At 36.8% G+C, this 27,652-nt stretch overlaps 5 protein-coding genes across 7 annotated transcripts; 1 reads left to right on the top strand and 4 right to left on the bottom strand.

Moving 5' to 3' along the window:
* Positions 1 to 256: 256 nt before the first annotated feature.
* LOC143369117 (uncharacterized) lies at positions 257 to 2,879 on the bottom strand. 2 transcript variants are annotated; one of them, XM_076812605.1, is made up of 2 exons: positions 2,229 to 2,879; positions 257 to 1,482 (listed from the first exon to the last, which is right to left on the bottom strand). In XM_076812605.1, the coding sequence occupies exons 1-2, from the start codon at positions 2,264 to 2,266 to the stop codon at positions 312 to 314; spliced, it is 1,209 nt and encodes a 402-aa protein (XP_076668720.1). In that variant the 5' UTR covers positions 2,267 to 2,879; the 3' UTR covers positions 257 to 311. The 2 variants fall into 2 exon arrangements, with proteins under 2 accessions (XP_076668720.1, XP_076668719.1); XM_076812604.1 differs by having other exon boundaries at positions 257 to 1,469.
* A 139-nt stretch (positions 2,880 to 3,018) lies between these two features.
* Positions 3,019 to 6,237, bottom strand: LOC143369116 (senecionine N-oxygenase-like). 2 transcript variants are annotated; one of them, XM_076812603.1, is made up of 8 exons: positions 5,992 to 6,237; positions 5,412 to 5,648; positions 5,199 to 5,337; positions 4,853 to 5,114; positions 3,972 to 4,075; positions 3,820 to 3,907; positions 3,599 to 3,762; positions 3,019 to 3,523 (listed from the first exon to the last, which is right to left on the bottom strand). In XM_076812603.1, the coding sequence occupies exons 2-8, from the start codon at positions 5,603 to 5,605 to the stop codon at positions 3,215 to 3,217; spliced, it is 1,260 nt and encodes a 419-aa protein (XP_076668718.1). In that variant the 5' UTR covers positions 5,606 to 5,648; positions 5,992 to 6,237; the 3' UTR covers positions 3,019 to 3,214. The 2 variants fall into 2 exon arrangements, with proteins under 2 accessions (XP_076668718.1, XP_076668717.1); XM_076812602.1 differs by lacking the exon at positions 5,992 to 6,237 and having other exon boundaries at positions 5,412 to 5,970.
* A 1,431-nt stretch (positions 6,238 to 7,668) lies between these two features.
* LOC143369120 (trans-1,2-dihydrobenzene-1,2-diol dehydrogenase) lies at positions 7,669 to 14,989 on the bottom strand. Its single transcript, XM_076812612.1, has 5 exons — positions 14,703 to 14,989; positions 12,747 to 12,948; positions 9,521 to 9,812; positions 8,348 to 8,745; positions 7,669 to 7,882 (listed from the first exon to the last, which is right to left on the bottom strand). Exons 2-5 carry the CDS (start codon positions 12,946 to 12,948, stop codon positions 7,779 to 7,781), a joined length of 996 nt encoding a protein of 331 aa, XP_076668727.1. The 5' UTR covers positions 14,703 to 14,989; the 3' UTR covers positions 7,669 to 7,778.
* A 1,210-nt stretch (positions 14,990 to 16,199) lies between these two features.
* Positions 16,200 to 19,483, top strand: LOC143369110 (intraflagellar transport protein 74 homolog). Its single transcript, XM_076812580.1, has 2 exons — positions 16,200 to 16,740; positions 16,833 to 19,483. The coding sequence occupies exons 1-2, from the start codon at positions 16,406 to 16,408 to the stop codon at positions 18,355 to 18,357; spliced, it is 1,860 nt and encodes a 619-aa protein (XP_076668695.1). The 5' UTR covers positions 16,200 to 16,405; the 3' UTR covers positions 18,358 to 19,483.
* On the bottom strand, positions 18,298 to 22,265 carry LOC143369101 (leucine-rich PPR motif-containing protein, mitochondrial-like). Its single transcript, XM_076812557.1, has 3 exons — positions 18,862 to 22,265; positions 18,622 to 18,775; positions 18,298 to 18,550 (listed from the first exon to the last, which is right to left on the bottom strand). The coding sequence occupies exons 1-3, from the start codon at positions 21,559 to 21,561 to the stop codon at positions 18,351 to 18,353; spliced, it is 3,054 nt and encodes a 1,017-aa protein (XP_076668672.1). The 5' UTR covers positions 21,562 to 22,265; the 3' UTR covers positions 18,298 to 18,350.
* Positions 22,266 to 27,652: the final 5,387 nt, after the last annotated feature.

The raw sequence follows: 27,652 nt of genomic DNA, 5'->3' as shown, positions 1-27,652 counted from the left end.
TATTTCGCGAGTTATAATACAAAATCGGAAAATAGCCGAATTTTCGGGGGTTAATTTCACCCCCTTCGAGTGAATTTGGGCAGCAAACAAAAATTGCGTTGTAATCAGGAGGAAATCCCCTACTTATTCCAAAAGTTTCAGATTTTTTTGAAGTTCCAGGTTCGGGATCTACCCTTGTCAGTTTGCGTGACCATGCGCAAAAAGACATGCGACATAACTCGCGTAACTATCGAATTTGTTATGGACAAATTAATACACAGGTGATGAATATTTGCATGTTTTATTTTACCTATGTAAAAAGAACATTCAGATTAATGAAATTTAATACGAGGAATATAAAATAGCTTCCTTCGGTCCACGATGTCTTCTAAGGAACTTAAATCCGGCAAAATAGATGGAAGTTTCAAATGAGTATTAGACCACAATGCCTGAGTGCCAACTCCGACATGTAGTCGCTCCTTATTAGTATGGGTAGGGGTATAATACGATTCTGTTGATGTTGAAAGTTTTGGATAGTATGGGTCGTCTTCAGCTTCATTCGGCAATAAAGGTTTTAAAGACAGTGTCAGGGCATACACAGATATTTCTGTAGTCGTAGGGAAAGCATCTGCTATTGTAATACTATCTCTAGTTGAAGGTATTTTTGTGCTTTTTTGTATAGATTGTAGGGTTTCGATATAAGGATAATTTCTGTGATTCGTAGAGGATAATTTCAAACCATCTTGAGAATTTTTTGCAGTTTCATTTCTACTCGTATCGTCTTGCTGATTCCGACTTCTCAGAAATGTGTTCGATGTAGGCTTCCAAAAAGTACGTGCGGCATCGTTCGTTCTTGGATTTGGATAATGTTTCTCGTTAATGCCTTCTTCCATGAATTTATCCTTATCCACGGAACGTTGACTTTGAATGAAAAAGTTCTCCTCTTTTCTTAGACCGCTTTGCTGAATTTGATTTACTGAAGCAGTAGACTGCGTTCTAATATTTGCAAACTGATTAATAGGAACGTCTGTCGTGGAATTGAATTCGCTCAACGATGGATGAAACAATTTCGTTCCTTTGTTTTTAGTGGTTTCTGTTTCGTTAGGATTCCTAAGAAACTGTCTTGAACTAAATGTAAATCCATGTTGTACTTTAGTATTTGGTTTTATTGATTGCGCCACTTGTAGCGGTTGAGGAAGGAATTCACCTCCAATATCGTCCACCGACTTTTTCTCGCAAGAGTAATTGTTGTACCTTTCCCTTATGCCTTCCGTGTTAGAAAATATTGATCCTTGGCAATTGACAAGATGCGCATGATCGCATATTAATGCATCCTGTCGGAACGCAGTTTCCTCGGGGCAGCGATAAGTAAATATGTTTCCGTATTCATCGCAGGTATGATATATCTTACAATCGGCACTGATATCAGCGTAAAAGCCAGCAGTCTTATCCAGGCACGAAAAATTGGTCTTGACAGGAATTGCAGTGTTCTGCAAAGTATATCTGAATGTAATAAAATTTACTATCAATGTTGTGAAAATTAAAATAATTGTTGCACAGTTTTATAAGAAATTATAATAGCATAATTAACATTATTTAAGAAATAATATGTGTTTGATGGCTATGAATGGACTTACGCCACTTTCAAAATAAACGGCTCAATTGTTACTCCTACAATAAGATCTTCAATTAAAAACATTGAGATATAAACCAACATTACATTCTTCAATTTTATTTCCATGTTACTTTAATATTAATTTCACGATTAACAGTAAATATTCATTTAAGTTTAAGAATTATTTTACACATCTCTGATCTAATAATGTGGTTGCATTGTTTACATTAATCCTTTAGAAGAATGTGAATTTTAGAACGATAAAAAACTGTTGGTATGTAGTTTCATAACGTACGATTTTTAAGAAATGAAATTACTCAATTTACTTTCTTTAAAGAAAGTGTGCTTTGTGCAACAATTTTAAAGATTTTAGTTTACTCTCTAATATCAAAGAACAACACTGAGAAGGCAGTGTAAACAATTTCTGCTAAAATTATTTACCAGTTATTAAATATAAATATTATTTTTGTATTTAAAAGTTTCGCATACAAAAACAAAACTCTACAAAGGTGAGGTGTAAGTTACATAATGTATAGAACAAACTGAAAAGATTTTTAAACAAAGTAATCCCATGTTACATTGCTGGAGAGTATATGCAAACTTATTACATGGCCGAATATTTTTAATTACTTACAGAAATTTCAGATTGGATGCATACGGTAAAAAACGCATGCCAGACAGTGATGTGCAAAATCAAATTTGAATATCCCATGATAATGACGAAAGAAACTGAAACGCAAATTTATATCCTTGCCACAGTATCAAGATCGCAAGTACAACTTTACACTCCTGAAGACTTTCATTCGACGATCCTACTAGTAAAAGTGAAAGTCAAGAGAATGAGTTTAGAATGCGAATTGTCTCTGTCTCTCTCATGCATAATGCATAAATTAGTGGCTTCCACAGTGCGCGGTTCTCGCGCTTCCCATAGTGCGTGTTTCCATCCCCACCAATCCTTAAGCCTTGTGGACCAGCAAGCAATTAGCGACATTTATTGCACTATAAACTTGCATGTGCGTTTACCACTACGACGATTTGTTCCCGCATATCACTGCCTGCAAGTAGTTGCGAGAGAAATCTTGATATGCTGCTGCAAATGCAGTGTTACTTCTGTTAAAAAAAAATATGATTCGTAGGTGGAACAAAGTTTCTTGACCTTCGCGGACTCTTCCTTCATAGAAATGGAAGGAGAAAAAGACAAATTAACGAGGGTGGGAACGGTTTTAACCAGGTGAGACTCCGGATGACCCCCTGCAGCCCAGACATAGGCAATACATATGTACATCACACATGGCACGGCACACGCACCTCCCACTCAACGGCGAGGCATTTAACCGAGCGCCGCGGCTGGTGCATCACCTTACGGTTAGATCAAGGCAACGTGGCGCGACATTTGATCGTGCGATGCACTCAAAAGGGATCAATTTTTCTCGATGCCCTCGTATATGAGTTTATTTGTCAGCTCGTACTACAAACTGCCTTTACAGAGTTTACATTAGGGGTATTCAATTTGTGGCGATTTTCTGTCGATGTCACGAGTTTCTGAATGCCTCTCGCGAGGTTTGTCTATGTTCGTTTCATATTAGGAGATAAATGAATAGAAATGTACGACGTTAGAATTCAAAGTACAATGTAATTGTAGTCGTCAATGATTCTGTATCTTTTCTCTCTGTAATGGACCAAGTCGTTCAGGAATCCATCGCTGCTCTCGTTGTGCAGCTTCGTGAAAACAGGGGGCAGCGGTGTTATTCCCGCCGTGTCCGCGAGATCGTCATAGTAATCGCCTTGTTTGGGCCCCATCATGTGGAAGTGCTTTTTCTGCAGGCCCTCCTTCTCCCGTTTCACCAGCTCCTCCCTCTCTTGTCGCAGCATGTCCGCCTTGGAAGGAAGATCCTTCTTACCGTACCAAAACTTGAGGACGAATCGGACCTGCAATCAAGAGGGTGCAACTAAATGGTTTCCATAAAAGTTTCATCGGAACATTGATTTTCCTTCGGGTCACACCTGCAGATCGAACATGTCGAAGGCGCATACGTAAAACGGAAGACCGATCAAAGCGAGGGTGGGACTCTCGATCGATACAAGATGCTTCCACAACGGTGTCACCATGTTAGAGTCCACTCGCACCCCACATTTCTCGCTCAAAAAGGGAAAGCTGTACTTGTATCCTACGATTAAAAACCCGTCAACCCACTTTAACACATACAATTTAACGAAATGTGTACCTGTACAGTAGAAAATAATATCCACGGTTTCGCTGGCACCATCCTTAAAGAGGACTCCGTGTTCAGTCAACTCTTGTACATCAGGCTTCTGAAAATTCAATACACTTTCATACGATCCTTTAATCCATCCCCCTCCGTCGTTCATCAATTACCTGAACGACATTGCCAGGAAACACAGTGCCAATAGGGTCCTTCAGGTGGTGGCTTAGAATCACTCGCTTCGCTTTCTTTGATATATCCAATGCCAGATCCATCCCTGTCGTGTTTATCGCGAGATATTAATGTTTACAGCAGAAAAGTGGCGTAAAAAGGGCGAGAGTAACGTGCAGGGCCGAATTAAGACCTTCAGAGGCTTTAAGCACTTTAAAGATTTTGAGGCCCCCTTATACAAAGTGACCACTTCAACGCAATGTATGATTTCTTACAAGGGAAGATCCCGATACCGGAAATTCAAAAAAATCTGAAACTTTGTGAATATGTAAGCCCTATATTATAGGGGATTTCCTCCTGATTACAACGCAATTTTTGTTTGCTGCCCAAATTCATTCTAAGCGGGTGAAATTAACCCCTGAAAATTCGGCTCTTTTCCGATTTTATTTTGTAACTCACAATCTGTAAGAGATAGAAAAAAAGTTTCAAGATAAAAGTTACTTCTTTTAATTAGAACTATCATTTGGCAACCTACAGTTCTTACAGTTCCGCGAGTTATAACAGAAAATCGGAAAATAGTCGGAATTTAAGGGGTCGATTTCACCCCCTTAGAGTGAGTTTGGGGAGCAAAAAAAAATGCGTTGTAATCAGGAGGAAATCCCCTACATATTCACAAAGTTTCAGAATTTTTTTTTAATTTCCGAGTTCGGGATCTTCCCTTGTTAGCCATTTCCGATAATTTGACTAAAAACTGTTTCTAACAGAAGTTCAATTTTAAAATTAAAAAAATTTCTATGGCTCTCCCTTTCTACCGATGCCCTAAGCACCTGCTTATTTTGTTTACTAGTTAATCCAGCAGTGGTAACGTGACATAATAACGTACCGGAAGGACCAGCCCCCAGAACCACCACCGTCTTATCAGCAAATAATTCGGGCACCCTGTAATCGTGGCTGTGCAGTTGTTGGCCTTGGAAAATATTCTGCCCTTTCAATGTCGGCATACTAGGTTGGAAGTAATGCCCGTTACATACCATAACGGCGTCGAACGATTCACTTACGACGGTATTCTTCGGCAGATCCTTCACCTTGATCGACCACTTCCGCTCCCCATTCGTTGGCTCCACTAACTCGACGTTGTGTTGCAGCTGCAAAATACGTATGTACTCAGACACTTCTCCCCTCCACGACCAATTACCATAATTTGCTCATAGGCACTGCGAGATATGAACCCGAATATACTGGCGGAGGTTGAAATGGTCGCAATACGAGTTGAGGAAGTCGAGTATTTGCTTGCGGGTCAAGTAACTTTCAGGCGCGTCCGGCACAGGGTAGTCAGGATATCCCATTACCTCCTTTGGAAGATTTGTCCTGCACGGTGCGAATAGGCTTCAGTGACACCACTCAGGATAATGTGTTCTGCGCTTGTATACAGTAGAGTTTACCTTAGATTTTTGTACATGCTCGTGTGTATCTGTAAACCATACTGGTCCACTCCAGTTTCCTCCCTGTAGACCCACGTGCCTCCAACTTGGTCTGTTTTCTCGTAGCAAACTACTTCGCAGTCGTATGCGCCGGCAGTGCAGTGCCTTAGGGCCGCGAGACCAGCGGACCCAGCACCGATTACGGCGATCTTCATGTTCGCTGACGATCTCGAGGAAATTTTTCCGTCTTGGTAGCAGCTACAGATAGTTCGGAAGAATAATCCACTCTCGGACACGTGTCGCTTATCGCTGTCGAAAATCGGATAAAATAATGAGAAGCGTGAGTAGTACAATCTCTTTCGGGTCAGCCACGTTACAAGCGAGAAAGGTGCTGCGATCGAAAGTCGTACGCGCGAACGTTTCTTTCTTTTTGTCTTGTAATACACTTTCCTCGCTATTACGCGAGTGTATTGCACCGCTTATCAAACGCGCGCAGCGGCATCGACGTGGTAACTTCGTTACAACATTCGATGGCAGAATGTGATGACGAGGATTTATAAGATAAAACAATGATCCAGCAAATATTAATCAAGTCACTCACGAATCGAGAAACCGTAAGCGCACGTTTGTCCAGCAGAATCGGTGTATTGTAGTCAGAGGAGAAATACGAAATGACGAATCGTAAAGTAATCAGTGTGTGGCGAGTCGAAGTGTATCGTTCGAAAGGAGGCTGTTACTGATAACAAGGTCGTCGTGTATTCAACTCTGCTATATAGGAGAAACGCCTTATAAAACTCTTGTTTCAGGAAACGGTCACGATCATCGACGACCTCGCGTTGTCTGTGGAAGTCTGCCGGCTGTTGCATTAACCCTGAATTGGTTGGTGGACTTTTAAGATAGTGAAGTTTTTTTAACGAGCATTTAGACGGGCGCATCTAATTCAGGAAATGATACTTGGGCGCAGAAAACTTTTCCATACGCATACCGAATTCAGGGTTCTCGTTTAGAGTAGATAGACAAAGGTTGTACTAGTTTCATTACGAGATCAATTTCGTGGATTGGTATATCTAGCAATGAGTCAGTAGTTTAGAAAATTGGAACCACTTTTGTCAGTGCCTCAGAGCATCTGACACATACAAAATGCAGAGTCATAAAACTGGTAGATCTGGAAACAATGCGGACAGAGTACCTATAGGAAGTGAAAGTTTTCTCTTTTAAGAAAAAGCTGGCGTGGACTTGAAAGGCATTGACTGATGTTACGTCTGTTAGCTTTATGAGTTTATTCCTGCTACTTGCTTCCTTGAGAACTGAAGATTTTCTGAAAATGAGAAAAGTGCTGTGAGGGAACTGCTGGCGTGCCCGTGGATTCGGAAGCGAAATAAAACGTTTCTCTCTGGAAGAATATTATCAGATGTTTACACTATGAGAGAATTCACTGGCCGGGACCAATTGTCGTAAACAAACTGAGCTTGCTGGTGTTACTCGCTGACATAAACTTTCGCATTAAATATCGCAATTTGTTGCTAGTGCCCACAAAGCTACAGAACTGCTCTGAATAAAATTGGGCATTAAATTTGTGGGAGAATTGGTCGGACTCGCGTTTTGGGTGTATGCAAAGCATGGCCCAGGACATTAGTATCCTTTGCTCACGAATGACGGGCACATGATGAATTATTGACTAAAGAAGTGTTGATAGGGGAACAGAGGGGATTGAACTCGGCAATCGCGTATCGAAATCGTAAGAGTCATCAACGCTTTATCAGAAGTAAACGGAGTGGTCAGACAGTCTTTGATGTGCTCCTGTATGTACATTAGAAATATCTTTTCCAAAAAATTTGTCAAGAACTCAGATATTTTCGATTTCCCATGCAATGCATAATTTAGTATAGATTCGTAATTTAGAAATTGGAATTTAAAGAATACTCAAATGAATTTTAATAATAGACATTGTAATAATTGAATTAATACTTTCTGCATTGTTATCGCCTTGGAAAATCGCATTGTTTACGGAATGGATTTAATATATTTTTCAGAGTTATAAAACATCTTTCAGCTTTCCTTGGACAAATTATTAACAGTTTAACAAATGTAATGTTTAAAAAACGTTATCATTAGCACTATTTTTTTGTATTATTTTATTAGCTGTTGTGATAGAATAGCGGCGGGTGACTGGGCCTTACAATTAGTAAACAGAGAGCGCTCGGCGATGGGTGGCTGTTGTAGTTATAGCCTTAGTAGGAAAAGAGTTAAAGTAAAGTAGGTCAATGTAGACTGTTCCTTCATTGTCAATCAAGTATTTACTTTTAATGTAAGAAGTTACATAGTATATTGATGACTCACACGTGTCAAGTATCTTTTTGCAACTTGATCTAATTTATATATCACATTTCAATCTTCAGGATACACAACGCCGACTTGTTTTCGAATTTCGTCTTCTAATTGCGCCACCAATAAAGATGTTTCATGCGACACCTTGGGGCTTTCAGTTATACCTAAAACATACAATAGCAAGAAAAATTAACGAAATAAAGTGGCAAGATTTTTTCGGGGAATTCGAGCTCAAAGTGTGAGCTTTTTCGGGCCATTCGTAATTGTACAAAATGTATGGTTAATCTATTGAGTTAAAAAATGATCCAAAGTTTATAGAATTACAAATAGTTCGGGCGGGGGCGTGTTTGAACTCAATTTCACGAGGGAAACCTCGTCTATTTATTTAATACTCGTACGAAGATGCATTGAAAAATATAAAAATATAATATTTTAATTTTCATCAATGGATAACTAAAACAGTGTATCGGGATTATCGCTCTTACAAGGGATGAACACGGGTGTGAAAATTGTTTCTGGAATGACACGAGGTGTAATAGAAAAAAGTACGAACATATTAAATTATTTTTCAGTGCTGAATTCACACAGTAAAATTTTAAAATTTAAATAGCTTAATATATACACAATACCTTTCAAAATGCAGTTGCGAACTTCATCGGCTTCGTATATGAATCCACTGCTGTTAATGAAATTGAATTTGCCATCCCCTTCTGGAAGTGGCACATTTATTGTATCACCTGGTAGTTCTACAGTCGTTGGGCACCAGAACTTCGGTACTTTTATTATTCCTTTCGTTCCAATAACATAAGCGATATTGGGTAACTCAACTAAAGCTTGAGTGATGATGGTGGCAGTCCGATTTCCTTTGTAAGAAAGACTTACAGACACAGATTCGTCGACACCCTCCTCATTTAAACAACCAGAAGCTCGCACAGTATGAGGTACTTCATTGTTAAACACCAAACAAGCGAACTGTATTGCATACACACCCAAATCTAATACCGTGCCACCTCCTAAACTTTTTGTGCTAAAGAAACAAAGTATTTTCTGTGTAGTAGCTTTGACTGTGTTGTATTAAAAATATGTAAAACAGCCGGTTGGCATTACCATACATTCTCTTATACACAAGAATTCCAAAATAATGAGACCAGTTGGAACAAAAGAAATACAAAAAATATTCTTCTATCATTTAAAACTGCGCTATCAGCACGTACAAAATAAACTCAGACGTCAGTACGCAAGTCGGTACGTGGATCACTTTTTGACGTCGACATCAAGGATTTTGTTCAAAATAAGATATGACATAGTTCGTATGAAATTAGGGACAGTTTAAGTTTTAAGTCATCATTTTGGTGGTTTCGAATTTGTTTAAAAAATAAAGAGCTTTGACTCTTCTAATTTTTGCTTTTCTTTTGTGAATCCACGCTGTACTTATAATTTTATATCTCGGAAATTATTTATCGTATTGAGTTCGTTCTTTTTTTTATTTTAATCTAGAAGATGTGGCCCCTCTGAATATTTTTTCATATTGCAAACTCATTTTTTAACATTCAAAATTATAAATACATTCTTATTTTGAATTTCATTTAAAAAAAAACATGCATGATCTTGAAGACTCGAAGAAATTAAATTAAAGAAATTTTTTCATGCAGTGTAATTATCTAGAAAACATTGTTTTGTATTCTCACATATAGGGAGATAATTATACGATCTATTTAAAAGAGCCATCCTGTATATATGTGTATACATAAATAAGTCAGATAAATAAGAGAATAAACGCAAGGGAAATATTATTTACATACTTAAGTCTTTCAACACCCGTCAAGTTAAATCCAAAGGACACAATAACTTGGTGAATTTCCCCAATGCTTCCAGAGTCAATCGCCTTTTTAACGATTTCATATGCGGGAAAACATCGACTCCAAATACCTTCCATTAAAAACAATTTTTTGCTCTTCGCCAAATTAATTAACTCGGTTGTTTGTTTTAGATTCATAGTTAAAGGTTTCTCGCATAAAACATGTTTCCCATGATCCAACATTAATTTTGCTATTTCAAAGTGTTGTGGATTTAAAGTTCCGATATATACAACATCTACAAAAACAGAATAAGTATAAAATAATATAACAAAATTCGAAGTCCAGTAATGATGTAAAACTATAATATTAAAATTAAAAGAATTAACTCTTTCTAATGTTTTCCTATACATATTTTCATAAATATTTTTTTCATACAATAAACATACTATAAACATTCTAGCATCACCTCACAACTATACTTGCTCATTTAATTGATTGGACAAGATCATTGGCGTCGTAAGGCATGCATTTGCGAGAGAAGAGCGAGAGGGAGTGTATGAATGAAAGAGAATAGCAAATAGATGTGATCGACAGTACGTACGAATGAGTAAAAGTTGTTTACACTGTTGGCACAGGCGAGATGTACGATAGACCTGTTACCCAATGCTACATATTGTCTGTCCCACGGTTTTGGGACTCATAAGCCCTATTACCATTTCCGTGTCACTACCAACGTTAGCGGCTAAGTATGAAATTAGAGTGCAGCGCTACTAGCGGTAGGAATTAAAGTTTCAATAGCGGTGAGAATTTAAATATATTTAAATTCTGAAGCTTTAGGTTCTTACACTGTTATATATTTCATATTAATGTCAACTACAACGTATGTACAAGATACAAAGTATTTACATGTAAAATAACATTGGTACATAACTCGCTTGAAAATTATTTCAAACATTTTTAGTATCGTAACTTAAGGAGATATATAATTATGTGGTTTACTCCGGAGGTCTACTACCTTCTTCGCGTGGACGACAAAATTTTTCACCCTCTCAGTAGGGGTGGAAAACTAAGTACACTGTTTTACTTCGGTTAGGTGGAAAGTCTTGTTATTTGATTTTACGTGGCTTGTTACTGCAGCCCACGCTAACTCGATTGGATTCACGTCGCAATGGTAAGGCGGTAGTCGGAGAACAGTTTTCTCAGATTCTTTGGCGAATTCATCGATTACATATTTATTGTAATTAGGCTTAATTCTGCATATCTCGTCCATTATTTCGTACTTCAGTGCAGTATCTGGCATTATTATCCCCTTGCTAGAAAGCCACTGTTTTATCTGCGGTTTCGTCCGGTCCTGCACGGAAAAACGCTCCTGTTTCGCAGAGTGGTATGGTACGTTATCCATCACAATAACGGAATTTCCTTGAAATATGGTAGAATGCGCTGAAACCACTCGAAAAATGTTTCTGCATTCATCTCATCGTGGTAATCAGCGCTCTTGGTCTTCGACTCAAAATACAGCAAGCCATTTGGGACAAAACCATCCTCTGATCCAATATGAAGCACGACGAGGCGCTTTCCCATTAAAGTCCGAGCAGGTGTGCCAATCGCATTTGCCCTTTTCTCTAACGTTCGATGCCGAAGCTATGGTGTTGTCCACCCACACTCGCTGTCGTGTGACACCCGCATTTGCCCATGTCACGCCCAAATTATAAATTGGCCTACCCCCCGCTCTAAATTCTCGAATTCTCGTGGTATAACTTCGGCGCCAACGAATTATATCTTCCCGCTCGATGATGGCACTACTGCGTTTTCTCTGTACAAATTTAAAGTCCATTTTCTTCAGCGATGCACCGTGGTCATTGTAGGGTTTGTTGGTTTTTCAAAACTGGGTTTATAAACCGTGGTTTTTGATAAATTTGTAAAATTCGAAAACCGGTTTTAGATACTTGAATTAATATGTAAAAATTAATAAATTATTTAATTAAAAACGTTAACATTTTGACTTGCAATCGCCTCGGGCACAAATATATTGTAGTAAAAGTTTATTGTAAAACTAATCTTCATGTGAGTTCATATTTCCAGAAGAATAATACTAAATGAAATAAAGATTTAATTTATATTATAATTTAAGATATAATTTATATTTTGCACGGATTTTAATTATTTTAGTTTCTTTTTAATTGGCTTTATACAGAGTAAATGTGATTTTGTTATATTTTTGTAGTTCCATAAACATTAAATAAACTGAAATTTTTTAAAATAAGTATAAATATTTTTTACTGTAGTAGTAGTAAATAGGTTTATTTTTTGCCTTTCGATCTCAAATATTTTGTACTGTTTTATTAGTCTCGAGCAAAACTGTGTTACCGACCCATAATTTGAGAACTGAACTTAGTGTCCTCTGTTCATAAACAGCGTGCAACTCAAGAACTACTTTAAAATGTGTTGAAATTCCGAAAGGTGTGATGCTTGCGTACATGTGACTTCTTTAGAGGGAGAGTTTGGCATACACACACAGCAGATTCTCGCTATGCTGTCCTTTCACTCGGTTTGTCAACGACTAACGTGGATGTCTCTCGGAAAATCTATTCCGGGAGTCAAGGGACTATATGGCGCCGAAATATGGTACTTCATAAGCTGGGACCCGCCTCCCAGAACCGAGAGCAGACTAATTTCGCACTCCTTTCGTTTGTGCATTGCGCTTAGGAAGGATCGATTCATACACCGTGATGCTAACCTATAGTCGGTGCGAAAGGTTCAAATTACTCGGGTGTACATTGCGTCTTGATGAATCGTTCTAGCCGACCACATGCATGGTGGAGAATGTACCCATTCTTACGCGTCTGCTAATCAGAGAGAGAGGGAGAGACAGCGAGGAAGGTGCGCATTTATGCGAAGACACCTAAATACACTGCATTCCACATTAAAGCATACTCGTTTCGCGCAGGGATACACTGCTGATTGGTAGTAAACCGGCAGGGAACCTGCTACGACCAATCGCGTGCGTCAGATCCGTGGGAGCTGCGCAGATCGGTCGCAAATCGGTAGGGGCGCTGGTACACTCTTATATGGAATGCAGTGTAGGAAGAGACAGTTTCTCCAACGTGCGTATTTGGTCGGTCGGAACGCATGATTGGGATGTACTTAGTGTACGATAATTTTTTGAGCAGTAACACCTATAATAAAGGCCCATTTACTGCGATACATATATTTAAATGTAAAAGCATACCAATATTTTTATCCTCTGCCAATTTTGCATAACTGTCGTACGCTGTTTTAATTTTGTGCAAATTAGAAAACGTTTGTGCGCGAGATAATTCGCGTGCTGCTACAGCAACAACTACATGTTTGGATTCTGGGAATGCTTGTATGGCCGTTACAAAGTCATGAGATATCTTTCCAGCGCCTGCTATACCCCAACAAAGAGCCATCTGTAATGAAACAAAGTGTTAAAAATTTAATTAAATGACACAGAAGAAATCTCGATTAAAAAAATTCCCGATTAATGTTTTAGTTTCTATATTGTAGGAATATCGAGTAAATATGTAGGGTGGGTGCAGTGCAGTGATTTGGAAAATTATACATAGTTAACTTAAAAAAGTATTGGTGTTGATAGAAGCATCAAAGGAACATGCAAAAAAAGTATCTGAACAAATTCAATATTTATTCTATATGAGTTTAATTACAATAAATATCTTCTTGGATATCTCTATGATCTTATTATAAGTTTTCATCTATTATGCATTGATGGAACTAGTAATTTTGTGATATACGTACTTATTTTGTTCCAACATTCAACCAAAATTGATTTGAAAGTTTCTTTGGTAAACAGTAATAACTAAAGATATATTACTCGAGATTCATTCTAACGTAAATTAAATTTGCAGCAGGGGAACTGCCCAGAGCGGCAATTTGGCAGAAAGAGAAAATTAAAATCAATAGAAACCAATAAAAAAGTAAAGATTTTGAAGAAGCGGTATAAAGTAGGTAACGCTTTTGTTATTCAACAACTACCCACAAAAAATTTCACTCACTGTCAAACATTATATTTTAAAATAATTATTTATAATTTATAATTAAATATTTAGGGCGGCAAAAATCATGAAAGAATTAGATCGGGTCTTGGCTGTAAGTGGATACTTATTTATGAGTAACTATATATGTAATTTTCAAGCGTTAATAATCCTTTCTATTTTAAACTTCTTTGTAATTTTTGGAGCTTATTATTTTTCCACAACAGATTCATTTATACTGATAACTTAAATTTTGAAAATGATACATAACAAAGTGTTAAATATATTTCATGATAAATACATTGTAGAAGAAAATGTGTTCCTAATTATTAATATTAAAAAAATAATTGTTTCATGGTGAATTATTAAACATTAATAATAATAAAACATATAATTCAATAAACTGCACAGAGAGCAATTTATTCATCTCCATAGCTTTAAATAACAGTGTATCGTATAAAATTGTTTGAACAATTGGATTGTATCAAACGAAGAAATACTTCCTTTGTTTAAACAGGACATCTAATATTTTCTTCAAGAATTCTAAGTATTAAGTAACAAAATGTTATAGAATATAGGACCTGACTAAATGATTTTTACATATTACACAATACGTTTTATTATAAAAAGTAGTCCAATAATCGTTACATTACGTACTTTCTATCTTTAGTAGTTTGATCCATTACGTATCATTAAAATCATAAAGAATATACATACAAATAAACTTTAATTCCTATGTAGTTGTATAAAATGTTGTCTTAAATATTGCTTGAACACTATTCAATTTCTGTTTCAACCTCTCGTTCATGGAACGAACTATTCATGGGTAATCTAGAACTGCTGCATAAATCACTCTGTGTACGTGTACTTGCATACACATATAGTTAACTAGCTTTACTACTCGGCTTCGCCCGATTTTTTTTCTGATTTTATAAGAAAAATTTGTGTTTAGTTATTTTTGTGAAAATAGTCAAATTCATCTGGATTAATCAGGCATACTGAGCTGGGGCTCATTTCGTGATCCCAGAGTTTATCGTTTGAAAGTTTTTAGGCGACAGACATACACACAAACATATAGAAGCTTTTTGCTTTATTTATTAAGATGTATTATTATTAAATAGGGTACAGTAGGTACTTTCTCTAGCCTATAATAATATGGCGAAACAACTTACTGTTTTTACGAAGATACAATGAAGCGTAAATACGATTTCATATATTTTTTCTGATCTGCTATTTTACACACTGCAATAACTGCCACAAAGATAGTACTACTGCCACACAGCTTATTGCTTTGACTCTTGAATATCCTTCATGCAGGTTACATGAGCAATAGATACGAATTGTGAAACTGTAGAGTGTAGATAAGTACTTATAGATATAAGTAGCGATAAGTAGTTTGTTGGCGATATGGTACAGATTGTTCAAAAACGTACGTTTTATTCAAAATATATGTCGTACGTTTTTTATTATTTACATATATATATGCATATGTAACACGTAGTCCTGAAAGAGGCATTCTGTATCGCTATTTATTTGCACAGAATATTGTTCATAATATTATATTCTCATTCGCATCGTAATCGGTGTAAAAGTTGAAGAAACTTTTTTAGATCAACAGTTAGAAATTCAAACGAACCAATCAATGACCACGTGAACGTGGCGCTGCGGCCTGCGTCACAATAGTGATCTTCTAAGCAGTGATAGGAACAACATGTATCGTCGCTGATTGGTTGCCGCGATTTGGGGCAAAAGCGGAAGAAGATAGAGAAAGAAACTGTAAAAAAGAAAGAGATATAAATACTGATAGAAAGGGACAGAAATACTGATAGAAAGAGATAGATAAACGTTTAGGTTATATTTATTTCCGGTTTTGCCCCAAATGGCTGCGGTTATGCCGATCACTCCCTGGAGGATCACTACGTCACAAAACCTCGTGTCATAGATGGGAATGCCGTTTTTCGCAGCGTATCTCGAGAGGCAAGAGTGGGATGGTCAAGTACTTTATTTAGCGGTGTATGCAGAGTTGCCAGATCTTCGGCATTCAGCCGGAGTCTCAGGTTTTGAACCGTTATCTCCGGCCTCAGGCAGGCACAATAAAAATTTCCGACAGAATAGAGAATATTAGCGAATTCGGCAGGCACGCAGTGGCACTGGTGTAGCATGCAATAAAAAAATAAAAAACTTAAAATCTGTAACAAATCCTAATAAATATTCATAATACTTTTATTATTATTACTCCTTTATAAGAAGTAATTATTATAATGAATTTTACATGTCTGTTTTCTTATTGGCACTTTTTCCTCTCACTCCCCCCCTTCCCCCCTCCGCCAGTCTGCAATCCTCAGCGAAATTGAAATGTCCGACAAAAGATAAGGCCTGATCTAGCAACCCTGGGTGTATGTAAGTACTTAATGTGCGTTCACTGTAATATTAGAATTCGAAAATAAAATTACGTAAAAAAGAGTGTATGTTTTATTCATAAAACTTGATTTCCTACACATTTTATATTAAAATAAGTTGTAGTAAAATATTGACAAAAATAGGTTCCAACCATATAACTTCCCCCCTTCACATTTATTTATAAATCCCCATTCCTGCAATCTAATAAAAAATTGTGTTTTGAGACAACTGTGCAAGCTGATTATGTCTTAAATTTTACATCCCATGTTACACGACTAGTTTCCATGGTAACAAGAAATAAAACAAGGGGAAGGCACTTTCAGTTGTTGAGAAATATTTCAGTAAAGCTAATTGTAAACTTTCATTGCTCAGTTTCTGTGGCATGCAAATTAGTTTAGTCTGATAGCAAGCTACAGTGAAAACAGTATCTGAGTGATATTGAGATTATGAAAATACTTGAAGTAAACTGAGCGCAATGCAGAGGCCATCAACAGGTATAAGTCTACCACAAAGCAGACTCGAACGGCCTCGCAAGGCGTTGAAAAATGATTTTGGAGAATCTCGTATTACTTCTGGAACCAATCGTCCAGCGACGCCTGGACAAAATGTCCTGGCAAGACCGCCGTCGACCCCAGCCACATTCAATCAAGCAGGGGGTTCGAGATTGGCTACAATGAGTTCAATTAGTTCTGGCTCTATGAATGTAGGACTTTCAATTCCTGGTCAGATGAATATGAGCATGATGGAAAGACCAATCACTCAGTACGGAGTTGCAGGTGTTAGACCTGGAACAGGCAGAGGATTGTCAAGGTAAATTTGTCTCCAGTCTGAAAACTATGGTCTCCTAGTTATAAGTAATCAACAGACTCTTTTACATACTACCTTAAAACTCTTCCTTTCAGACAAATTCAAGACAAGAGATACTATATCGGACTCATGCAATTGAAGACAAGAGAGCTGAATCAAGAAATTGTCACTATTGTAAAAGACATAGAAGACCAAAATAAAGAAAGAGCCACCTATCTGCATTACGATAAGAGAGCCAAAGACTTGGCTGCTGAATTGACAGCCTTGCAAGGACAGTTAGCTGACTATAACATTGTCGTAGACAAGATGACATCAGATATTGGAAAGGAAATTCTAGAACAAGAAACGGAAGAACTTGCCATGAAGAATGAGCAATGTTTAGTGAAAATTGAAAACATGTTTGAGGAAAGGAAGCAATTGGAACAACAATTGCGTAAGACAGAAAACCAGTTAGAAAATGAAAAGAAGAGGACAGAGAGACTTATAGAGAGCATGGACTCGAGTACAAAAGAAAAGTATGATGAATTATTGCAAGAGAAAACAAGCTTACAAGAAAAGGCAAATGTAATGCAGCAGGAATTAGACGACTTGTCCAAAGAACAAGCTTATCTAGAGGAAGAGGTAGCATTGTCGCCTCTAAAACAAGAAGCGTTTAAATTACATCTGAAAGTTATAGAAGCAGAAGAGAAGAGAGCTAAGTTACGAGAAGAAGAGAAACGCAGGATTTCGCCGGAGGAAGAAAAGGAAAGGTTGTTACAGAAAATTAAACAAGATAATACGGACATCGCAGCTGCAGAAGCGCAACTTTCCGAGAAGAAAAAGCGAATGCAAGAAATGGAACAAGAACTCGAACAATTGCAAACTGACATGGAGGACACGCAATCCGAGAAACAAATTAAATACAACGAACTTCGTGCACGAGAAGAGCTTATGGAACAATTCATGTCTTCGTTTGAACAAAATAAACTTGACGAGACAAACAAATTACACAAATTAGAGAAAACGATAATTGAATATTTGAAAAATATTTCGAATATGGTAGATATTGATATAGATTTCGCTGGCGGTGATGAAATGGCTATTTTGAACAGTGTACCTTCTTACGACGACTACGCTAATATGGACAATGATCAAAGCTTTGAAAGCCTGACAAAAGAAAACTTAAAGATGCAGCAAGTATTAAGTAAAATGGAGATACTGGAGCGAAAACTTAAAGTAGAATTTACCGACTTGAATGAACGAATGAATAAGAAAGATAGTAAACTAATGGGTTTAGAGGATCTAGATAGTCTAAAAGCTAAATTAACACTAAAACAAGGACAATTGATCGCGGACTGCGAACAGTTAAAAAAGCAGCGATCAAAATGTGAACCAGAACTCAAAGCAGTTCAACTTGAATATAATGAAATGAAACAACAGTTAGAAAATAATGAAATATACAGTCAGATTAATGTATTGGAGAATACAGTAGAAAAGTTGAAGGAAGAATATGAAAATATTGCAGATTTTATTGCTAAGCAAAGGGAACGTGGTAATTATGGTTTAGTGAAAGAAGACACATTTACTTCAATGACTACTTATAATACTATCTTAAAGGACAATTTAAAGATTATTTATTGAATAACATTATGCTTCTCTTCTTTTTCGTACTTATTTATAATCGTATTATCGAATACAGTATTTAAATTCGATACCGGGAATTTATGACTTCTCAACGTATTGAAGACTATTTGAAAATCTTCACCAGGTGTTACCCCGCATTTTCTCATTTTTTCCTCTAGTTCCTCGGCACTTTTAAAATCGCCCCGCTCATCTGTACATAAATGTTTGTTAAGTTTAAACTTGTTCAAGCGCTAGTTGTGAATTAAAAATATAGTCACTCACTGTATATAGTCAGGATTAAATAACATATAGGTTCAAAGTCTCCTTGAAATATTTCTCCTCCTACTTCTAGCATTGTCAATGCAGCTTTTATAATGTCGTCCTCCTTTAAAAATTGAATTTGACTTAGCAAACGATCTCCAGATATATTTTCTTTCTGAAAAATAAACCATTCCAATTAGTTATTCGATACGAGTGCCGTGCACCACTTATTGTAAACAGTAAATACAAATAATGTATTACTTCGACTAAATTTCGTAGTTCGTTTATTTTATTACATAGCGCTAACGCTATCGCGAGATTGGCAATTGTGACATTATGCCCATGAACTCTGTCTATGAGGCCATAAACATCTTGTAGAAATTGATTGTGCTCTGGGGATGATTTCGATACTTGCTTAATTAATTCAGTTAACAATTCTTGCTTCCCCGGGGTTTTGTTGTACTCGCTTACACATCTTCTGAATACTTTTACAGCTGATTCAATATCACCTTTTAACAACGGGCCGACTACTAACCATCTCAAAATAGAAGAGTTATATGTACAATATCCTTTTTCAACGAGAAGGTGCACCATCGTTTCGGTGTGATTGAAGTAATCGCTGCATGCTAGTTGACTTAACACTTTTGAGCACAATGAAATTACATCTGGTTTCTGATTGATCTCCTTACATTCCTTTATTATATTGAAAGCATCCTCTACCATATTCTCCTGCAGTAATAATAGAACAAACTGCAGAATTTTAAAGTTATCGATTCGAAAGTATGAGAATAGAGATTGAATCTCTTGTAACTCTATTGAGGCCTCCTTAATCATTTTATTTTTTGTATAGAAATCGAATAAAGCTATTCTCATCCCAGGTGAAGATTTCATACCCTTCGATTTAAGTTCTTCTAAAATTTCATCTACCTGCTTTGCATCATTTTTCTTACAGGCTATTATCAATAGTTTTCGTAAGACACCTCTGGCATTCTTCCCTGTATTCTTAAGGTCCTGTAAATGTGACTGTAATTGATTTTCATTCATGTACTCTGGATGCACGAATTCTCCGCTATTATAGTTGTGTTCATTTTCATCTGCAGTTAAGGCCACAAGTAGCTGCAAAATATTTTGCTTAACTTGTTCCTCTAAATTCATACAGAGTACTTTGTTCTCCATGTACATTATGTCCTTGGCAGACATAAATGCTTTATGATCCCGCATAGCATTCAAAAATTTCGTAAAATCTCTCAATTCTAATTCAGGTTGATCTACTAATTTTCGTAAAAATGAACCAGCAAAACCCTGACCATTACGGGATAATTTGAATAAAAGTTCTATGCAATGATCGATGTTTTTCGAAGTTTTATAATTAGAAATCAAAGGGTTCAGCATGCTCTGACAATCGATCTTCTTCTTATAAGTCTTACACAACTGAAGGCTTTCTTCAACTCTTTTTTCGTTTAATAAATACATCATGAGTGGCTGTATTACGTAGATAGGCGCTATTCCGTGATTAAACATTTTCTTAACTGTAAGGGCAGGATCGCTGGTATTGATATGTGGAAATACATAATGCGTTAAACTCCTGGAATCTATTTTGTTCTTCAGAGCTATCATGTGTTTGATAATTGAAAATATATCGCTGTCCTCGCCATTTTCACACGCAATCGAAAGCAAAGACCAATAATATTCGGACCTAACAATTACGTTCTTTGCCTTCATTTCTTCAAACAGTGCAAAGACTAACGTTTGATTATTCTTGTATAAAGCAAACTGAACCGCTTTCTCCCAAATCTCTGTAATATTATGCTCTATTGCAAAATCAGCTACAATTTTCAACACAAGTTTTGGGTCCACGTTCATCTTAATCATTTCCTTTACAAGGCAAAATGCAAGAGTCCGTCTTACTTGTCGGACTCCAGTATTTATAGGAACATGATTAATAACTGCATACGCATCTAAAGAGTGCTGTTCGTGCACGAGCTGCGCGATAACAGATAAAACGTCCAGTTCTGCTTTATCTATTGGCTGCATAAATCTTAATACATTCGGTATATACATTCCATTATCTGATAAACTAAGAAGTTTAACAAGCTTCAGAATATCTGATGTAGGTATTACAGTGGTTCTCATAACTTCCATTAAGTCCCCAAAATTGCATTTATTTTTGGCAGAGGCAAACAATAGTTGTACATTGGTTGTAGGCGATGGTTGAATATTTGCTTCCGCCATAGAAGATATTACTTCTTTGGCTTTCGCTGTATTTCCATTTACAGAGTATGCATGCACCAATGCATTGTATTCTTGTTCGCCCAAAGGCAATCCTTCTTTGCCCATTTCTGATAGAACAGCCTCAGCTGATTTAAAGTCTCCTACATTTGATAATACTTTCAACAAAAGACAATATGTCTCGTACTCTGGTTTAACAGTCATACTGTTCAAAAATTCATACGGATCAACAGTGCAAGCATTATCAATGTAAGTGTGCAACAACGCATGATAGTGGTCTATTGACAACTTGCAGTTACTTATTTTCAAAAGGTTCCACGTGCGGCTAGTCAATTCTTGCCTGGTTTTCAAGGGTGTATCGTATAACAAATTTCCGCAACATTTAAGCAACATTACACCCAAACTTGCTGGCAAATTACAATCATTGCTTTCTAATCTCTGGATGATTTGTTCCAACTCATCCAAGTTCACATTTTGGTTGTTGATACTTTGGCGTAGCATCATTATCTTATATTCGAAGCTCTGATCGTCATCTCTGTCGCTATCATTGCTAAAATATCTTTTCCTCATTGCACAGCATTTGTAAGGTGAAATTTCGGCCGCGCAACCACGCAACGCCACGATGTATTTTCCGACGAATTGGTTATGTGAGGATAAGGATGAAATTTTCGAATAAGCGGACACGCATCTTATGCTTGTAAATAGTTTGTTGGACCCTCTTAGCAGAATCATTGTATCAATATTTTATTATTTACGTATAATCTACTTCATGTGTCGTTCATTAATATGGTTTTAAATGCAAGTGCATAATCTTTGGCAACGTAAAATCGGATGACATAGAGAAACTACTGTTTATTAACTTCTAAATTATCGTACAAGGCTTTATGTACGTTTTTCAAAATAATATTATCGAACAATCGTATTTTTAATCGAAGATACGAAATATGACTTTGCACGAGCAACACTACAAATTCGACTACAAATTAATGTACAGAATCAACTTCGTTAAAAATGCTGGTGGGGATGATTTTGTATAAACCTAACCGTAAAATTATTAACTTAACCGGGCACAACTGTGTTTCGCCGGTGCCCTAACCGTTATAAAATATTGATTTTGCAGTTTAGAACACGGGATTAAATCGACCACTGATATTTTAATTAAGCAAACTTTCTATATCGATTATACAGTTAAATAATTATTTATGAGAAGCATTTAAAGTTTGTATTTTTACATACTTGTTTAAAAAATCAAACTTGACCAACAAATTCAGGTTAGGAAGGTATACACACGTGAGCATGTCACGCCAACTCTACTTTTTGAAAACTATATTTTGGTAAAACATATTTTATTTTCTTCAAAAGTTGTTTAATGGGATTATATATTTATCCATGTCAGTGTAAATATTTTTAAACACGTACTATACATTAATTGCACGGGAATGATAAAATTGTATCAACTGCGATAAGGCTTAAAAGCCGTTTCCATCGAAGTGGACAGTTGAAAGTTGAAAAGGAGAAAGTTGAATATAAATATTCGATATTTTTAATTTAACTTGTTTGGCACGTGTTACGCTTAAAAAGTGTTTTGTACTTTATTCTTTTGAGCACTTAAGGTTTCAGAGTATAAGTAAATCAGCATTTCGATTGAAAGAGACGGTAGGGTAATCAGTAAGGTAAGCATTGTTTCTGTTTTTTGTACAACTTTATTTCCACAATTTGATGTTTCAGGGGAAACTTTTGGCGATTTTGGAACGATCGAAATATTTCAGATTTACGTGCAATTGACTGTTAATATTTGTGAATACAATTTAGTCCATAAACGAAAATGGTGGATACAAATTGAGCTATATAGTGGATGAATAAATATACTTGATACAAACAGTACACACACGAAACAAACCAATTTGATAAAATGTATACGATACGATTAAATATGCAAAAACGTATATAAGTCGCGATATATATTAATATATTATTGATAAATATGTAATAAATAAATAAATAGGTAAGACACACCCACGCTCACACAATACGCATGATAGTATAAATAAATGATGAATTAAATACATACAATACGAGTAGCTTATAAATTAAATGATTATATAGAACATCCGATTTGTTACATGTTTCACACACAACTGTCTTATAACATGGTATTCGTCCCGATACATACCTATTGTATTGTCTTTGAAATATGTACATACAAGTATTCTATACCTTATTATTACTTCCATATAAAATCAATAGCAGTGAAAGCTTTCCCGCCAAATCCTAATATTTTTGTCACGTTTTCATAAAGCTACTGACATAATCTGACTTACAATATTACATTATACTAAATGCATTAACCACGGACTGAGATCGAGTACTCTACTAAGCTTCCCAAGTTAAATTCAGAAGCAAATTGGGCAAAGAATACAAACGGAACCTTTCTTCATTAGTTAACTTTTGCAATGACTGTTGCAGTTCTTTTTTCTTGTCTCGAAAATTATGCACCTGGTGTAAACTGTTCGAGTTGGCGTCCGTGGTCTCCTTGACTAGATGCCACTCTTAGTAACTAATTTACTTTCATAGATAAACTACACGCTTGTCTTATTTACGTATTTCCATGACTAGAATTCGTTATAATTTTTGGATCGTTACTTGTACGTTAAGAATAGGCTTGTCTTTTGGTTTTTATAAAATATGTAAGATTATTCTCACAGTGAGATCAAATTCGATGTATCAGCAACGTGTATTTGGACTAGACTTTATCGATGCACGTTAAGGTAGGTGCCTGCAAACCTGGTCGGTAAAATTCGAATTTTGATTGTACCCCAAATTAATATAAAATTAATCTTAATTATTAAACACAGCCCTGGAATAAGTTTGATTAATTCCTATCTTGGCCTTAAACACTAACCTTTTTTTTACTTATTCCTTAGACATTTCCGCCTATGAAAAATAAAATTTCGGCATTTTACTTTTTAAATTAATGGCAGTTTTCAATGCGGTTGATTAAAATTATTGTTCAGCTTAAAATAACTTTATCCTACATAAGTAGCTGCCGACGTGGACACTCTCTTTATACTAAAACTATAATTAATTGCCAATTTTGCTAGATCGTACGAGTATGAAATGTTAACTGGAAATAATAAATTAAATTATGTAAACGTAGCTGAATTTACTCGGTATTTATCATTATTTTGAACTATTCTTTTTAAGAAGCGACTGACGTAGTTTGATGTTTTCGAATGTGTAATTCCTTTTTAGATATATCTTTCTGTACGATCGCGGCATTAAAATGAAATACTGGCACGTTTCCCGTATTAAATAAGATAAAGGCGTATTTACATTGCTACATTTATATATGCCGATTAGAATAATTTTAGTGACAAATGAAAAACTATCCTAACGTAAGACTAGGAGCTAGCGGCACCTCGCGGTCGTTTATTTCTCGACGAAACGGCGATGCTTCGAACGTTGCAAGAATGAACATTACGCTTTCGTAACTTAATCCATCGTATGGCATCGCATCCACGGATAATATTCATTTTACAGTGTACATAAGTATAGAGACAAGTTATCTATACGACGCATCGAATATAAAATCAAAATTGCATTCATTTGTGGCCTGCATAATTGTTTCTGAACACGAACTGCTACTTAAGGATATTTGGACGCCATCAATGGGAAATGACGTACGACTATATAGTAACTAGAGATCGAGTTGACTAGAAATATAAAGAAATATATACACACTTCGACGCCTGAACTTTGTTAATGTCAACAGAAGTACAATTAAGTATAGACTTCTGTGTAATTTTGAACTTAATTTCTAATAATCCGCAAGAGAGTTGAAGTACTTTTTACTTATCTTAAGACTTTGATTACTGCTACGTATTTGACTGATTGACGATCGACTAGAATACAGTATTTTATGACTAGAAGAAAGTTTCCTTGACTAATGTTTAAGTTCGACTAGATTGAAACTTGTTAGCTTTGACTAGATTCTACAGATATATTTTCTCTTGACTAGATTTTACGTTTTGATTGTCATGTCGAGTACGAAATCTTTATCACATTTCGACTAGATTGTCATTTTGGTGGTTTGATAATCTTCTATTATTAATTTTAGAAACGTATTTTTAAGAATAAAGTACGACTAGTTGAATCACTACTAATAAACGCGACTAACATTAAAAGCACTAATTACAGTTATATCTACACTAGTATCTTCGATTCCAAAGTAGCTGCTTAAGAGGAAATTAACCTTAAATTAACTAGCATACCAAATACAGGGTCAGAGCCATGGATCGCAGTGCGTAGCGGTGAACAATTTCTTGCGCAGCATGATTCCATCGACGAGAGGTAAATGATACCAACTGCCGATAATTCCTATGTAACTGCAGGCCTTCGGTAGATAATTCTTGAATGTATTTGTGGTAGGTAAGTACAGTGCAGTGTCAACATCATCCCGGAAATTTCTTCAGCTGATCTCATTCTTCACAGAATGCTGAGGACGTACGATCCGTGACGCTGACCACGGTGAAGCTTCATAGGCAATTCTCAATTCACCGAGTAAGTGACTTGCATAGCGTTGTACTTTTAGCATCAGTACTCTACGTCCCTCTTTCCACCTCTCCCTCGCTCTTTGTACAGACTACGTATACCATGTCTCATATGTACAGCTTTATATTTATACAAGTCCCCAGAAATTGGGGACGATGGCAGTGAACAGTACTTGTTCCCTCTGCTTTCCCGAGTTTGACACGGTGACAAATCGTCGAGCGATCGGAATTCCCCGATGAGCCTGGACGCGCAATTTTGAGCTGCCCATGTTTGCTTCTTGCTGTCAGTCGAGAACATCATCTCGAGTTGGTCAGTGTTTCTATTGTACTCACATCGGCTGTTATACGAGGCTGCTTTGGATCGACGAGTCCTTTTCGAATGTATGCTCCAGAACTTTGAGAATCTGTCTCAGGGCCTCTGTTATCTCCGGTCCAATCTGAAGAGGATTCGAGATTCGTTGGAAACTCTCGGCGATTTCAATTGGATGTGTCGAATCGGGAAAGCAGGGCAGAAGGTCGCAGACCCTCGGAGATTGAATGTGTTCTGGGTAGAAGGGAACGACGGGGAGAGGAGAGGAGAACGGATCGGAGAATGGTCCAAGAACGAGTTAGAGGAATGAAAAGGGAGAAGCGTTCTCCGAGGGCCACGCAAGCGCACACTCGCTCGCCTGCTCGCAGACTACCTCAAACTCTGCGCGCTGTGCTCCAAGATGCACATTCTCCCCACCATGCCCCGCGCTATCCCCACCGCCGAGCCGCTCAAGGTGCACAAGTTGGCACGTGCCCCACTTCCCCGCCGTTCCCGCTCCTCCACGCGCCCCGCTTTGTGTTCCCCACTATGTTCTTCCCCTTCTTGCGGGATTATTGGTGGTGCCCTATGGAAACGCGCCCGGGCACCATGCCGTTCAGGGATTCGCGCGGGCCACCCCACCATTCGGGTAATTTCAAAGATTTCTCCCCCTTCGGGCGCGCGTGCGCACGTGTGCGTGTGTTGCACGCCATTAACCGAGCGCAACGCGTTATTGTGTGAAGTGTAATCGGGGATTCGCTCTATGGGTGGGGGGAGATCATTGCCGCGCATGCGTCGTTTTAGGGAACCACGTGCCGTATTTTTTATTATCCTGTCTCGCGTCTGAGCTTTCCCGATTCAAATGTAGCGGCGCATATCGAGCAGTATATCTGATGAACAAGAAAGGCACGATTTTAATCCGAGTTCTAGAAATTTGAAGTATTCTTTGCATTCATAGGACTGCCGTCGTCGTGGTTTCCTATTTCTTTTTAGAATTCTGAGAAATGATTTTGAAAATATTTGGGAACTGTTTTTTATTTGTTACTCAACTTGTGTTGGGCTATTCTTTTATGTACCTACTTACTGTTTTAGAAGTTATATTTCGTAATCTTCTTATCTCTGCTATTGTAATGTGAAAACCTCTGTGGATATATCGCTGACACTTTATTCGTGGCAATGCACCTTATAAATGGTCGGTCTATTTAAGTTGTCAGGGTAAGTCATCACGGGTTTGAGAATATTACTTTGCGTTTATTTGATACTTCGTGTTTCAAGAGCGCACTCGTTCTTTTTAGGGGGGACTGGGATTCCACTCTTAAAACAAGAGGTCCAATGCCTTCCGCCGCGGTTGGCAGTAGTAATTTAACCTGGGCTCGTGTTGCATTTTCAACCGATTCAGCTATGCTTTAGGTATTTGATGCCGGAAACCCGTACCACTTTATTTTGCATGCTCAATTCGATATAGATACCTATATAGATCAAGGAATAGGAATTACGATTTTTGGGAAATTTCAATCGTCTAACATGTTCGTCTATATTTTTATTTTTGTCTTTCTCTCATTTATCATCAATGAACAAATTTAATAAGGGGGTAGAAATTGTTCATGTTCTATGCCCCTATAATTGAGTAACAGACACCTCTGCGAATGCTAAATTATATATGTTTGTACCTTTTGCGATATAGGTACTATTTATGTATCACGTAAGGGTAAGTATATATTTTTATTAATACACTTTAGATTAAGGTGCATTTAATTGAAAAATTATACACATTTATTTAAAAAGTAGCAAATAATGTGCAGGGAAATATTCACCAAAATTTAATTCCTATTTATTTTATTTAAACTTCATTATAATAAATAAATATTTACGCGTTAGGACGTCGCAATGCATTTGCAGTCTTATTATAATTAATAATTATCCACACATTGAACTACTTAGTTTGTTTGTAAAATTTGCGTTTATCTTGTTCCATTCTTCCAGC

Source organism: Andrena cerasifolii, chromosome 5, assembly GCF_050908995.1.
Source record: "Andrena cerasifolii isolate SP2316 chromosome 5, iyAndCera1_principal, whole genome shotgun sequence".
Taxonomy (NCBI): domain Eukaryota; kingdom Metazoa; phylum Arthropoda; class Insecta; order Hymenoptera; family Andrenidae; genus Andrena; species Andrena cerasifolii.
Note: the sequence above shows the minus strand (reverse complement) of the source record. Positions and strands in the feature narration are given on the sequence as shown.

Excerpts from the sequence above, each read along its gene's own strand:
- LOC143369117 (XM_076812604.1), bottom strand. The coding sequence starts at position 2,306 with ATGGGATATTCAAATTTGATTTTGCACATCACTGTCTGGCATGCGTTT. Across the intron at positions 1,470-2,228 it reads GCATCCAATCTGAAATTTCT|AACACTGCAATTCCTGTCAA; the intron begins GTAAGTAATTAA and ends TATACTTTGCAG.
- LOC143369110 (XM_076812580.1), top strand. The coding sequence starts at position 16,406 with ATGCAGAGGCCATCAACAGGTATAAGTCTACCACAAAGCAGACTCGAA. Across the intron at positions 16,741-16,832 it reads ACAGGCAGAGGATTGTCAAG|ACAAATTCAAGACAAGAGAT; the intron begins GTAAATTTGTCT and ends TCTTCCTTTCAG.
- LOC143369101 (XM_076812557.1), bottom strand. The coding sequence starts at position 21,561 with ATGATTCTGCTAAGAGGGTCCAACAAACTATTTACAAGCATAAGATGC. Across the intron at positions 18,776-18,861 it reads AACTACGAAATTTAGTCGAA|AAAGAAAATATATCTGGAGA; the intron begins GTAATACATTAT and ends TTTATTTTTCAG. Across the intron at positions 18,551-18,621 it reads TTTAATCCTGACTATATACA|ATGAGCGGGGCGATTTTAAA; the intron begins GTGAGTGACTAT and ends ATTTATGTACAG.
- LOC143369120 (XM_076812612.1), bottom strand. The coding sequence starts at position 12,948 with ATGGCTCTTTGTTGGGGTATAGCAGGCGCTGGAAAGATATCTCATGAC. Across the intron at positions 9,813-12,746 it reads GGCAGAGGATAAAAATATTG|ATGTTGTATATATCGGAACT; the intron begins GTATGCTTTTAC and ends CTGTTTTTGTAG. Across the intron at positions 7,883-8,347 it reads TCGCAACTGCATTTTGAAAG|GTATAACTGAAAGCCCCAAG; the intron begins GTATTGTGTATA and ends TGTATGTTTTAG.
- LOC143369116 (XM_076812603.1), bottom strand. The coding sequence starts at position 5,605 with ATGAAGATCGCCGTAATCGGTGCTGGGTCCGCTGGTCTCGCGGCCCTA. Across the intron at positions 5,115-5,198 it reads ACCTCCGCCAGTATATTCGG|CTGCAACACAACGTCGAGTT; the intron begins GTTCATATCTCG and ends CGTATTTTGCAG. Across the intron at positions 3,524-3,598 it reads TCGACATGTTCGATCTGCAG|GTCCGATTCGTCCTCAAGTT; the intron begins GTGTGACCCGAA and ends TCTTGATTGCAG.